The 13,138-nt window shown below is 43.5% G+C and overlaps 1 protein-coding gene across 1 annotated transcript in view; it reads left to right on the forward strand.

Annotated features, from left to right (window-relative positions):
• Tph2 (tryptophan hydroxylase 2) overlaps nucleotides 1-13,138 on the forward strand; it is a 100,084-nt gene that overhangs the window by 33,801 nt on the left and 53,145 nt on the right. The window contains exons 6-7 of the mRNA XM_041670759.1: nucleotides 1,300-1,496; nucleotides 5,955-6,090. Coding sequence (XP_041526693.1) covers nucleotides 1,300-1,496; nucleotides 5,955-6,090 — 333 coding nt within the window. The remainder of the gene's footprint in view (nucleotides 1-1,299; nucleotides 1,497-5,954; nucleotides 6,091-13,138) is intronic.

Raw genomic sequence — 13,138 nt, forward strand, 5'->3', positions numbered from 1 at the left:
TATTGTTGTCTTGTAGCTGCAGAAAAGCCCCTCCTAGGAGTCTTGCACCTAAACCACCCCCTTCCAACATAGGACTATTACTTGTTACCCATCTCAGCTTAAGAGCATAAATCTTGAAACCGGGGAGATGGTTCAGTGGGTGAGAGCACCTACTGGACAAACACTAAGACCTGGGTTTGGATCTCCAGCACCAGGGGAAAGTTGGGTGGGACTGTATGCCTTTAACCTCAGTACTTAGTGTGTTGCGGCGAGAGAGGAAGATTCGTGGGGATGGGTGATCAGCCAGGCGAGCTGAAATACTGAGTTCCAGGTTCAGTGAGAGATCCTGCCTGGGAAGAAGGTGGAGCATGGTAGAGCAGAGGATACTTAGGTCCTCTTCTGATCTCAGCCTGCATGTGCACAGCACTCCACAGTGCACAGCACTTCACAGTGCACGGCACTCCACAGTGCACACCACTCCACAGTGCACACCGCTCCACAGTGCACACCACTCCACATGTGCATACAACTCCACCGTGCACAGCACTCCACATGTGCATGCAACTCCACCGTGCACAGCACTCCACCGTCACAGCACTCCACCGTGCACAGCACTCCACCGTGCACAGCACTCCACCGTGCACAGCACTCCACAGTGCACAGCACTCCACCGTGCACAGCACTCCACAGTGCACAGCACTCCACAGTGCACAGCACTCCACCGTGCACAGCACTCCACCGTGCACAGCACTCCACAGTGCACAGCACTGCACATGTGCATACAACTCCACAGTGCACAGCACTCCACAGTGCACACCGCTCCACAGTGCACAGCACTCCACAGTGCACACAGCTCCACATGTACATGCACATCCACACACCCCCTACTATCCAAAGACAGACACACACACCAAAAACCATTTGTCTTGTCTAGTTTCTAGGAGGATACGTGAAGATGTAACAATGGAAAAACTCTTTTTTCAAGACAGGGTTTCTCTGCTTTGGAGCCTGTCCTGGAACTCGCTCTGTAAACCAGGCTGAGCTCAAACTCACAGAGATCTGACTGCCTCTGCCTCCCAAGTGCTGGGATTAAAGGTGTATACCACCATCGCCCAGCCTATCTTACAAGGATCCAGATAGGAATGTGGAATTGAAGATTGGCATTTATTTTAGCACTTAATGGAATCCCTTTGGGCACTTAGTTGTGTGTGTGTGTGTGTGTGTGTGTGTTTGTGAAAATTAGCTTGCATTAATATCAGACTCTTTGACCTAGTGGTATAAAACTAGATTCACTGACTGTCTCTCTTCCTGCCTGCCTAGTGGCCAGCCCATTCCTAGAGTGGAGTATACAGAAGAAGAAACTAAAACTTGGGGCGTTGTGTTCCGGGAGCTCTCCAAACTCTACCCCACCCATGCTTGCCGAGAGTACCTGAAGAACTTCCCCCTGCTGACCAAGTACTGTGGCTATCGTGAAGACAATGTGCCTCAACTGGAGGATGTCTCTGTGTTCCTGAAAGGTAAGACTCTGCAGGCTGTCCTTCTTGATTCCCGTCCCCATTTGCTTTTCAAGGGCATGACAGTACACCATGAGCCCCTTTTCTAAAAGGAGAAAGTAGAGGCCTAGAAAGAGGAGCACCGAATCAGCTAGCAATGACCTCTTGACTGGAGAAATGGATTTGGCTATTTGTACAGCTATGAGCTTGTTCGGGTCTTTCTCTGAGGCATGCTGTTATAAATGGTAAGCTGGAAAGGAGACCTGACAAAAACCCCAGCTTTGAGCCTCTTCTAAACACAAATTATTACTTATACTTATTACCGGAGATCATACGTCTATGATCAAGGAGTTGAAGGGGTGGCATTCCTTTCGGGGGGCTTCTGTTCCCTTGCCTTTTTCAGTTGTTGGAGTCCACCTGCACTGCCTGGCCCATGGCTACTGCTTTTCATCACTCCGGCCTTAGACTTCCATTGTCTCCATGTCATTTCTAAGTCTTCTGCTCCTTTGCCCCCAGACAGGCTTTCTCTGTGCAGTAGCTCTGACTGCCTGGAACTCGCTTCATAGACCAGGCTCGCCTCGAACTCACAGAGATCCTCCTGCTTCTCTCCCGAGTGCTGGGATCAAAGGTGTGTGCCTCTACTGCCTGGTCCCTGCTTCCTTCTTGTAAAGACCTTTATGATTTTAAATCCTCCACTTGGATAATATCCTCATCTTGGAAGCATTATTAGATCACCTCTCTAACGGTGACTGGTCCAAGTTAGACATTTGCAGACTCAAGGCGATTGGGCCGTGCGCATTTTGGAGGGTCGCTACTTAACTTTTCACTCCTGCTTCTCCCTGGAATCCGCCAGGCTGCCACTTGCTGCTTTGGGACGTTTCCTTCATTCCACTTCTTCTACCCACATTAAGGGTACCCTTCTACCCACCATTTGGCCATCTCCATTCTTAAGCTCCCCCTCCCCCCTTTACTACCCTGTCCATTGCTTTCACACAAACATAACTTCCCCCCTCACAGATTGGCTTAGAAGCTCTCAGAGGCTCCTTCTACTTTGAGACAAAGGAGGAGCTAATGGGGGTGGGTAGAGGAGAGGTGGAGGGAGGGAGCAAGAGGAGAAGAAGGAGGGGAAACTGTGGCCAGTACGTAAAATAAATAAATAGATAAAAACAACTGGAATTGACAATTGTTAAGGGTAGGGCTAGATTGATCGACATTTTGAGTTTTGTGGTCTAAGATAAAAAAAAAAAGCCAAGTTATTTATGCGGGCACTTATATAGTCATTTTGATGTGAACATTGAAAAGTACAAAGCCATTCTCCTATCATTATCAGGATCTCAGCCTAGACTCCCCCTTCGCTCTGGTGATTGTGATAACCATCAAAAGAACTCCTATAATGAGACACAGAGAGACCAGTGTAGAAAACAGAATTTATTATATAGTAAAGCCAAGTACACCCTCAAGGGGTGAGAGTAGGTAATAGCCAAAGGGACCTTTGCTTCAATCTATGCCTTAGGTAGGTTTTATACTATTTCCAAATTCCTTAGAACAAGCAACTTCTCCTGTGGGACTTTGTCCTATCTAGGTGATGGACAGGCCCGTTTGGATAGACTCTTATAGGTGGGGACATTGGTGTGTGTCTTCGTTCTGTAAAGAATACCGCCTGCTCCAGAGGGACCTGACTCGGTTGTGACCTCCCGCAGCCGGGTTAGGCAGTTGTCTATTAAGGGCCTTCGCAGGTGTTTAGGATCTTTATATCTTCTCCCAGGAACAGTGACATGATTCAAATCTCATTCCTGTGATGTGAAATTAGACTCCTGATGCCCGAGTTCTTGGTTTATAGAAGGTGCCTGATCCTCAGATCTCCCAAGCTTACTGATATCTCCCTGTCTGCTGAACACCAGGACAGACAGACAGACATAGACCAGGGCTGAATTTGGAGGAGCCTGAATTGCTCAGCCTCAATGTAAGGCCCCGACCCAGCTCTCCAAGCACGTCCTGTTGCATCGTCCGACGCATATGATCTGTTCTGGCTGTGGGGTGCTCAAACTTGTGTTCAAATGCCATCCTTCAATTCTTCAAGGTTCAGGCAATGTCCTGTCTCCTCTGTGATCCCTGGTGGTCACAGCGATTAGGACTCCCTGTCCCCTGCTTTTGTCCTATGTCATAAGTGGATCAGAATGCACGATAGTTAGTCTTATAGCTGTGCCTCTGAGAGCTACCGCTAGCCCTGACCGTGGAGGAGAAGTCTGGACGTGTGAACGTTGTCCACTACACTGCATTTGTGGCTTAGGAGAGACAGAAAGCCACTGATCAGCCTCATCTAACTAGCACCTAGTTCCATAGTGACTTTTGCTGTGGTTGGAGCTAGACCATTCTGGCAACCTGGCAGCTCACAGGGAGGCCTGCAACCTGCATCTTTATAATGGGATTCATTTTTCATACATAGGATTTATATTTTGCTCTGTTGTTTCTCAGCCTTAGTCATTAGAATAATATCCCACAGCTTTGGCCGTCTCTTTCTCCCAAGTTGCTATTTTCTCTCACGTCGGCCTAGCGTTCGGTTTGAGTCACTCACTGGCACACAGCAGACACAAGTTCAAGTGTGCGGGTTCGAGCTTCTTTTAATTGACTCATTTAGAAAAGTTGCCTTATTGAAATGAAGCAGAAACTTCTAAGCCAGTAGTATATACAGAGCCAAGGTTCTCGATGACAAAATTTTACATTTTTCTAACTTTCATGAAATAAAACATAAAACTATTAAAATAAAAAAGTACTAACTTATGCCCCACCTATGAGATATATTGCCATAACTGATATAATATAGGAAAGGAAGAACATACACGTATCCTTTTGATACTCAGGAGAACAATCTAAGTAGGAAATTCTTGGCATAAACATAATGCTGCTAGAATTACGGCTCCAGGGAGGCCTGAGAACGGTGTTATTTATATGCTGGTACCAGAAATCCCCAAATGGGCTTGCTTTACAAACTTTGTTGGCTTTGCCTTTTATTGCTGTTTCCAGCCATCCTGAGGTCCCCTCTAATAAGTTGTTTTCAGAATGAGGGCTTGTGTAGTGCTCGCATCCCGGTAAAGTCCTCCTGGACACGACACTAAGAGAGATAAGCCAAAAGCCACGAAGACAAAGAACAGATGGGCCTGTTGTCCATGGAGCCGAAAACCATCTAAAACAACCAGACAATAGAGCAGTAGTTACTGAGGTCAGAGAGTAAGAGAAACGGGAGATGTCAGTTAAAGGCTACAAAGTTGCCCTTATGCACAGTGAGTCTAGAGACCTAACTTGCACAATGACTCTGGCTGGGCACACTATGTTACCTAATGGCATTTTTCTTGAGAGTAGATTTTTATGGTGCTTTTAACCATACACATGGATCTATGTAGAATAGGTATATTAGGCTGACTTTGCAATCATTTGACTGTATATTTATAAAAATGTGTTTGACATTTTAAATACATAGTTTTTTTTACTAGAAACAACCATACTCCTAAAAGAGAACAATCAATATAAAATAGCCATTTTAAAACACAATATTTCAGTAAAACAGCTTATATTATTTTTTGTAAGATTGAGATCAATGATGAGCCGTAGGTTTCTTTTGCGAATGGTAACTTCAGATTTTAATCGTATTCTTATTTTCATTCATTCTCACGCTCATAAAACGATCTAGTACGTGCTGCTTCGGGGACACCTCAGATCACGGTGATTCTCTGTGCCATAGGACAAAGGGCAGCACAACACAATGATGTTTGGAGGGACTTGCACAAAAAGCTAGAGAAGAAATAGTTCCAAGATGCTGATTGAGGGAGAGCCTCCGCTGCGTGTTGCTCAACATTGGCACACAGAGCGGATACCCAGGGGAGGAAACCGAGAGTGTGTAGGTGTGTAGTAGGCACCATGCTAGGTTATAATCTCCTCCTACATCCTTGAGTTTTCTTATCCGCATTCAGCTTCTGAATTTAGGTCCCTAAAAATACTTTTAACCTTCTTTTTTAATGAACATCTTGTTCCCCTGGAAACCATCACTCGTGAGCAAAAGCATATTTTAGTCACCGGAGTCCACAAGCATGATGTCTGTTAACAGCATGCGTCATTCCTTCCTCAGGAGTTTTAAAACCTGGATGATTTTGCAAATAACAGAGACCCTAAGACTTCATCATGTAAGAATGTATTAATTAATGAATATTATTTAATGAATGCATTATCACATATGAATGTATTATTTAATGACTGTCATTGCCAAAGACTTTTTTCCAAAGGGTGAAAGCATGTATAACAAGTGTCCAAAATAGTAAATGAACTTTTAGTTCTTAAAAGATTATTAAGAAAAAATATATAGGCCCTCAGGTCCCAAGGTCTGAGTTTAGTTGATTCTTCCTCTTGTCTCTCTTTTTTTTTTTTATTGCGAAAAGAAGAAAAAAAAACATAAACAAAAAAACAAGTTTCCTCCTCTTGTCTCTTTAGAGCGGTCTGGCTTCACAGTGAGACCGGTGGCTGGCTACCTGAGCCCGAGAGACTTCCTGGCTGGCCTGGCCTACCGAGTATTCCATTGTACTCAGTATGTGCGGCATGGCTCTGACCCCCTCTACACCCCAGAACCGTGAGTACTGTATTCAGAGGGAAACTGCATGAAGGTCACTGCTGTGTAAGCTTGCTTGACTTGATTTCTCATTTTCAGCACTGAGAACCACAGCACTTGTTTGGAGAAAGGAGAACAGTCTGGAAGATCAGCATCTTCAGTTGGTACCTTGGGCCTCTGATATTCTAGCTGAGTCATCTCTCTTACTTTACTGCAATAGTGGATGTTCTGATTGAGCCAAACTCTGTTTTTTTTTTCCTTCTTAGCTTTCTCCTCCTCCTCTTCTGTTTTTCAAGATATGGTTTCTCTGTGTTGCCCTGGCTGTCTTGGAACTCACTCTGTAATCCAGGCTGGTCTCGAACTCAGAGATCCACCTGCCTCTGCCTCCTGAGTGCTGGGATTAAAGGTGTGCGCTACCACCGCCGGGCATTCTTAGCTTCTTGAATGTTCTTCCATTCTTCTCATCATATCTAGATAACAACAAAGCATTTGATTCTTTTTTGCCTGTCAGTTTTCCTCAAAAGACTCGTCCGTGGCCCTTACGTCCATTCCTTCCTTGCCAATGGGAAATTAAGATCAGAGAGAGAAGCCATAAGATTGGGTCATCTAACGACGTTGTGGGTGAGCAGTAGGGTGGTGGGGGTGCTGGTGAACTGTGACCCCCTAACTGTTGAACAGTTAGCCTTCCCATAAATGGGATTATACAGTCTACAAGTGCCAGATATCCTATATTCTACTTACCATACTTCAAAAAGTAATACTTATTAGGAAGTACCTATGTGCTTGGGTCATTTGGGAAAGAGACAACCCCTTGTTGCCCTGGGCTGACAGGATGGAGAGCAATGGTTAGTATATAAGTAGACCGGTCTTATGACATTAGGTGTTAGTTGCACCAGTGACTGCTGGTAGGTCCTGTGAAGGCAAATGGAGCAGGGGGAAGAGATGGAGAATCAATTGTTTTACCTATTGCTATGGGTCCCCCAGGTGCCCAATGGCAGAGGACATTGGAGCAGAGATCTGAGTGCAAATATTCTAAGTCAGAAGAGCAAGGAAAAGAAAGACCCCGAGGCTGGGCCCTGCCATGGTTGTCTGCCTCCCTGGGTTTCATTCAGATGAATGCCTCACCCCAATTTTAGGCTAATTTCTTGCTCACTGTTCTTCAAGGCACTCAAGTTATCACTTTGCTTATGATGCTGTTTTCCTTGAATAAGCACATGATTAATGGGCTGCCAAGGTCTTCACAGGGGAGCAGAGAGCCCTCGAGGTCCAAGCAGTTAAGTGGCTGATAACTGCGGAGGTGGGCAGGGATTAGAGCTGAGATTCTGGAGCCTCCCTCCCCCTCCTAGGTTGGCACGAACCACTGGCCAGGTGAGTCCCTGTAGGGTCACTATGTTGTTTTTTTTAGCTCCATTCAGCTTCTCTGAAAGCGTTTCAGGGTAAACAAAGGTTACTTATAGGACTCCAGACATTTGGAAAAGCAATGCCTCTTAGAGTGAAGTACTCAAAGGAGCATTGTCAGAGTTAGAAAGGCAATCTCTAAATCTAGCCCAGAGGGTTTACAAATGGCCCTGTTTACAAATATCAGGCACTTTGTTAGCTCTTTTTGAGCAACTGGCCCTCCTGAGACCCGTGATAGCGTGCCAATAGGTATGCAGAAAGAGATGGCCAAGAAATGAGATTTTAGCCACAGAAGTCTATAAAATTTTGGGATAATGTATTACATTTTTACCCAAGTACTTGCAGCCAATTCATTCAGCAATATTTATGTGCAGTGTTAGCAGGGAGGTACAGCCGATTTAGAGATGAATAAAATATAGTTTGCTTTGCTTTTTTTTCTTTCCTTAAAGCAGTTGACATCTGGCAGGGGAGGTAGAATCACAAATAATCAGAAAAGAGTTTCTTTAGGGGTATTGCATTAGAGAGTCCCAGAGGACAGAACTATCCAGAGAGAATTGAACAAGAATAGAAGTTGGAAATGGCGAGCAGAGAGCTCCAAGTGAAGGGACAAGCAAACCCAAGGGACAAGCAAACCCAAGGGACAAGCAAACACGAAGTCATGGAGGCACGCAGAAGGTATCAGTAGCAGCTTTCATAGAGCATAGAGTGGCTACGGTACAGCTTATATCAGAGGTGGAAGTCATCTGAGCAATTCAAACTCATTTGTCAACCTAGGACAAATGGGATTTGGTTTTCATTGAAGGGGCTAGGGAACTGTCCAAGGTTCTGAAGCATGATCCGGTATTTATGTTTGAGAAAGATGACTGGGCACTGCTGTAGTGTGGAGAATAATCATAATGGAAAGTTGGTTAGGGTGCTGAAAGGTTCCATATCAGGTGTTGAGTTAAGGGGAGGCAATGAAGCAGTGGGGTGTCTCTTTCATGTTCTCTTAACCCCATAGGAAAGGACTTAATAAAGTTTTCGGACTGTAGTTAAAGACAAGGAGAGGGAAGTCCCCTAAGGTAATGGTAAAGTTTTTATTGAGGAAGTAAATGACTTGTTATTTCTAGTAATTGTTAAGATTACTGGAAGAAGAAGATGAGGAAATGAAGAGAAGGATTTGGATTGGAATATGCTGTCTTTGAGATAATCGGGGTTGGGATTTCCTGATAAAGAAGACCTTAGTTCTGGAGTTCAGAAGTGAACTTGAAGATTGTACTAAAAAGAATTGAGAACTTGAATTTTTTTTATTATTTTGAGTATTTAAGACAATGTATTTTGAGTGTATTCACCCAATTCATGCCTATAACTCTTCTTAAATCCACTCCCATCCCTCTACCTCTTTCTCTGTATATATAATGACCTGAATCCAATCTGTGCTGCCTAGCTATTTCTAGGTCTGAGGGCTATTCACCAGCACATGACTGATGTACCAGAGGTCATAGTCATAAAGAAAACTGATGCTCTCTTCCCTGGAAGCCATCGGCTATCCAAAGATCTCCACACATAATTGAAGATGATTCCTGAACTCCTCCCCACTCCGTGTGAGAACGTTGATTGGCTTGACTTTGTGCATGTGACCACAGGTACCATGAGCTCATGAGGTCTGCAGTTCTGCCAATGTCCAGAAGAGACTGCTTCATGTCTGTGCCCCAACTTCTGGGGAATGGTCCTTTCAAATTGTAGGAGTCCTGTGGATGCACAGACAAGAGGAGAACCTGGGAATTCACCAATTTTGTGTTGTCTTGTTTATCAACTAATTCATACGATTGTGTATTGTGTAGTCTATATATGTGTATATGTGTGTTTATGTGTGTGTGTGTGTTTGTAGATGTGTATGTGCAAAGGATGACCTCGAGTCTCATTCCTCCTCTGGTGTCATCTACCTTGGGGCTCTAGTGCTTGTGTGGCAAGACATTAGGGATTAGTTTCCTTAGCCTTAATTTTCATAATATTTATTTGTTTAAAATGATGATTTTGTAACAACTGATGCACATATAGGGCCCAGAATTCAAAGGGTATACTGTACACAACAAGTTCCTTTTCTTCCCCTTGATACTGGTTTCTATTATAGCCTTCCAGAAATATGCTATGCAGAATAAATTCTCTATAGAGATCCTTTTCATCCTGTGGATCACAAAGTCCAGTCTCTTTTTAGTGACATGGTTTGGACCCATAAAATACTGTACTTAGAAGTGCCCTTTCCTGCCCAACAGCTTTCACAGACATTGTCTTTAAAATGAAATCCCGCTTGCTCAATTGCATGCCATCAAGAAGGGCAGAGTTTCCAATTTGTGAGGTTCAGCTTGGCTGCTGTGTTTGGTGCCCGTTCGTTCCCTCTAAATTGCAGCCCCTCAGGTGTTGAACTATGGTGGTGGAGGTGGCCCTAATGAGACAAAGGTGAGTGGTGAAGACTTGGGTAGAAATGGGAATGAAAGCCACAAAAAGGCGTTATCTGAAAAAGGGACTATTTTCTCTCTGCCAGTCCAAGAGTACAGTTTGCTATCACAGATTTCTACATATAATGACTTTTTTTTTCAGTATATTAACTGATGTGCAAATAGTACTGTGTGGTTTCTTAAATTCATCTGTTTTTATGTACATTGCCATTTTTGCCTGCATTTATGTCTGATTTTCTAACACACGTTTTTGGTTTGCTTATATGTTTTCCTCTTTAAAATGCTTTTACCTTATTAATTTTTGGAATATTATTATTTTATGTGTATGGGCGTTTTGCCTACACATGTCTATATACCACTTGTGTTCCTGGTGCCCACAGAGGCCAGAAGAGGGCACCAGTCCCTTTGGACTTGGAGTTATAGATGGTTGAGAGCAACCACGTGGGTGCAGAGAATCTAACCCTGTCCTCTGCAAGAGTAACAAGTGCTCTTAACCACCGAGCATATTAGTCCTTCTCTACCCTTTTCTCAGCTTTTATTTTTATTTTATTGAAAAATTGTTTTCATAAAATATATTCCGATTGCACTTTTTCTCCTTCTCAGTTCCTCCTAAAGCCTCACTACTCACCCAGTTCCATGCCCTTCCTCTTTCTCTCTCCTTAAAACGTAAATAATAAGTAAAATATAAAAAAACCAAGAAACACACACAACATGAAATCAGAGTTTACAAGTAAAACACCAATAAGAGAAAAAAAATAGGCCAGGCAAAGCTATGTGAGACAAAGTTTGCAAAAGTACTTCTGAGTTTATTTTATGTTGGCTGTCTACTCCTGGGCATGGAACCTGCCCTGAAGTGTGGTTAATATGGCCAATGAGACTCAGCTGCAGAGGACTACATTTTCCTTTAAATGGGTACCAATTGTAGATTGCTTCTTGGTTAGGGCTGGGAGCCCTATCAGCTTCTTCCTCTCAAACACTGGGAACCTCTCTGGCTTGAACTTGTGTAGCCCTCGTGAATTTATATGTGAAGCAGTTCTATTATGTCTGGAGGACACTTTCTTTGGAGCCATTCACCTCCCCTGGCTCTTACAATCTTTCCAACTCCTCTTCCTCATAGCTCCTTTGGTCCCAAGGGGAGAGTTTGATGAAGAAATTCCACCTAATACTGAATACTTTAACATCTCTTAATCTCTTCACATTGTTCAGTACTGTTGTGTGATACTTCCAGTCTTTTGCAAGAAGCCTTTCTGATGGTTGAGTCAGGCCCTGCTTTATGGGTATAGCTGAATGTCATTATGAGTCCTTTTGTTGATAAATTTCTTTAGCAGGATAATAATAGCAGATTTTTTTCTAGGACCATGCCCTATTGAGTCTCATGCTCTCCGCAACACTGGCAATATCAAGCATAAGATCCATCTCATGGAGTAGGTCTTAAACCCCATCAGAGAGTGACCAGTCATCCCCAAAACGTTTGTGCCACCATTGCGTCATTGAGTGTATCTCACAGGCAGGCCACCATTGTAGATTATGAAGTTTGTGGCTGAGCTGATGATTATAGTTCCCCTCTGGTAGCATTCCAGGACCATCAATAGGGGTGAACCTCTAGTTAGGAATGACTTCTCTGTGTTCAATGAGATATGTAAGGATTATCTTCAGTAATAGGGATTTCACATCAGTTTGTGGAGAGCAACCAATACCTTTGACAATAGCCTAAGATGTTTGGGGGTTTCCATGGGGCCCCTTTGGCCAAAGACTCAACTATATATAACTCATTCCTGGCACTCAGAGTTTTGTTTGTTGGCTTAAGATGTCTAGTTGGGGCATTGTTCCACTGTTGTTTGGTGAACTTTAGTCAGATTCCTATCATACATGTATATATATATTTTAGGAAGTGTCTTCAGTAATAGTTTGGGTTTGGTTTCAGTAATGGGTTTCTGTACAGGTTCTCCCTTTCCATATTTCTTTGCTTATAACTCTCTTTCAACCTCTTCCTCATTTAACCCTCTTACTCTACTCTCCTCAAGCCTCTGTCTCTCCATAACAATATGGTATTCTATTTCCCCTTCCTTGGTAGGACCTCTCTTTTACCATAGTCCCTTGCTGGGTATCTAATGTGATTAGATGCATTGTAGCACACTTGAGACTGGTCTTCGTATAACCCAGGCTGGTTTTGAACTTCTTATGTAGCAGAAGATGGCCTTGAACTCCCAATCCTCCTGCTCCCCACCCAAGGCTGAGTCATTTATTTATTTGAGACAGGGTCTCATGTAACCTAGCTTGCTGCCCTTAAACTCATTATATAACTCAGAGTGACCTTGAACATCCAATATTCCTGTTTTCACCTGTCAAGTGCTGGAATCACAGACATGCATTAGTTTGGCTAGGGATCAAACCCAGTGCCTCATGTATGCTAGTCCAGCACTCTACCAAATGAGCTATATTTTCACTCCCAGATTTTGCATTTTAAAGACTCTGAATTCTTTGAACTCGGGCAGACAGTAAGACTTGAATTAAAAAAGTGATGACATATTGGATTGCTTCCTTGGGAGAAATCTTTGTAGCCTGTAGCACTGTAGAGAAGTCTTGTAAGTTGGTGACTCCTGACTTTTCTGATTGCAGGAGATACTTTTCCATGTGTTTATGTCTGATTGAAGGTCACTGATACACATCTGGATTGAAGGTCACTGATATACATCTGGATTGAAGGTCACTGATACACAAAAAGTAGAAGATGCTTGCTATTTTCTCCTGGGGCAGTGCCTGAGGTTGTGATTCTGCACCTCAGTGTTGGCTAGTCGAATACTTTGATTCACTGTGATCCCAAATAATGCTGCGGTTAATCAAGTATCAATTCCAACAAACGATTTTCCAACAGAATATCAATTGGCCAATTCTAAATTATTTTAATAAGATCATTCATCTCACACAGTGGAATGAGTGAAGAAGGGCTCCAAGTGCCATCCTTAAAGCTTCTTGGTTTGATTTTTGTCTGTGGGCTTTGCCATGTCATTCCCATGGCCACCTTACCTTCTTTCAGGACAGACTTTCTTGGCACTTTGTAGCGGCTGTTATTGTGTGTAGGGAAATGTCTTGTGCATTTTAATGCACTTAAGAGAATTGGTAGTCACCACCTATTAGCTGTCAAGAGCATCCTTATTGGAGACCCATCCCATTTACAGAATCACAAGTTGTTCCCCAGAGGACAACGTTAACTTGAGTTAAACACTGCAAGG

This window comes from Microtus oregoni, unplaced genomic scaffold, assembly GCF_018167655.1.
Source record: "Microtus oregoni isolate MIOR12 unplaced genomic scaffold, Mior012 000001F_ref0000356, whole genome shotgun sequence".
Lineage (NCBI taxonomy): Eukaryota > Metazoa > Chordata > Mammalia > Rodentia > Cricetidae > Microtus > Microtus oregoni.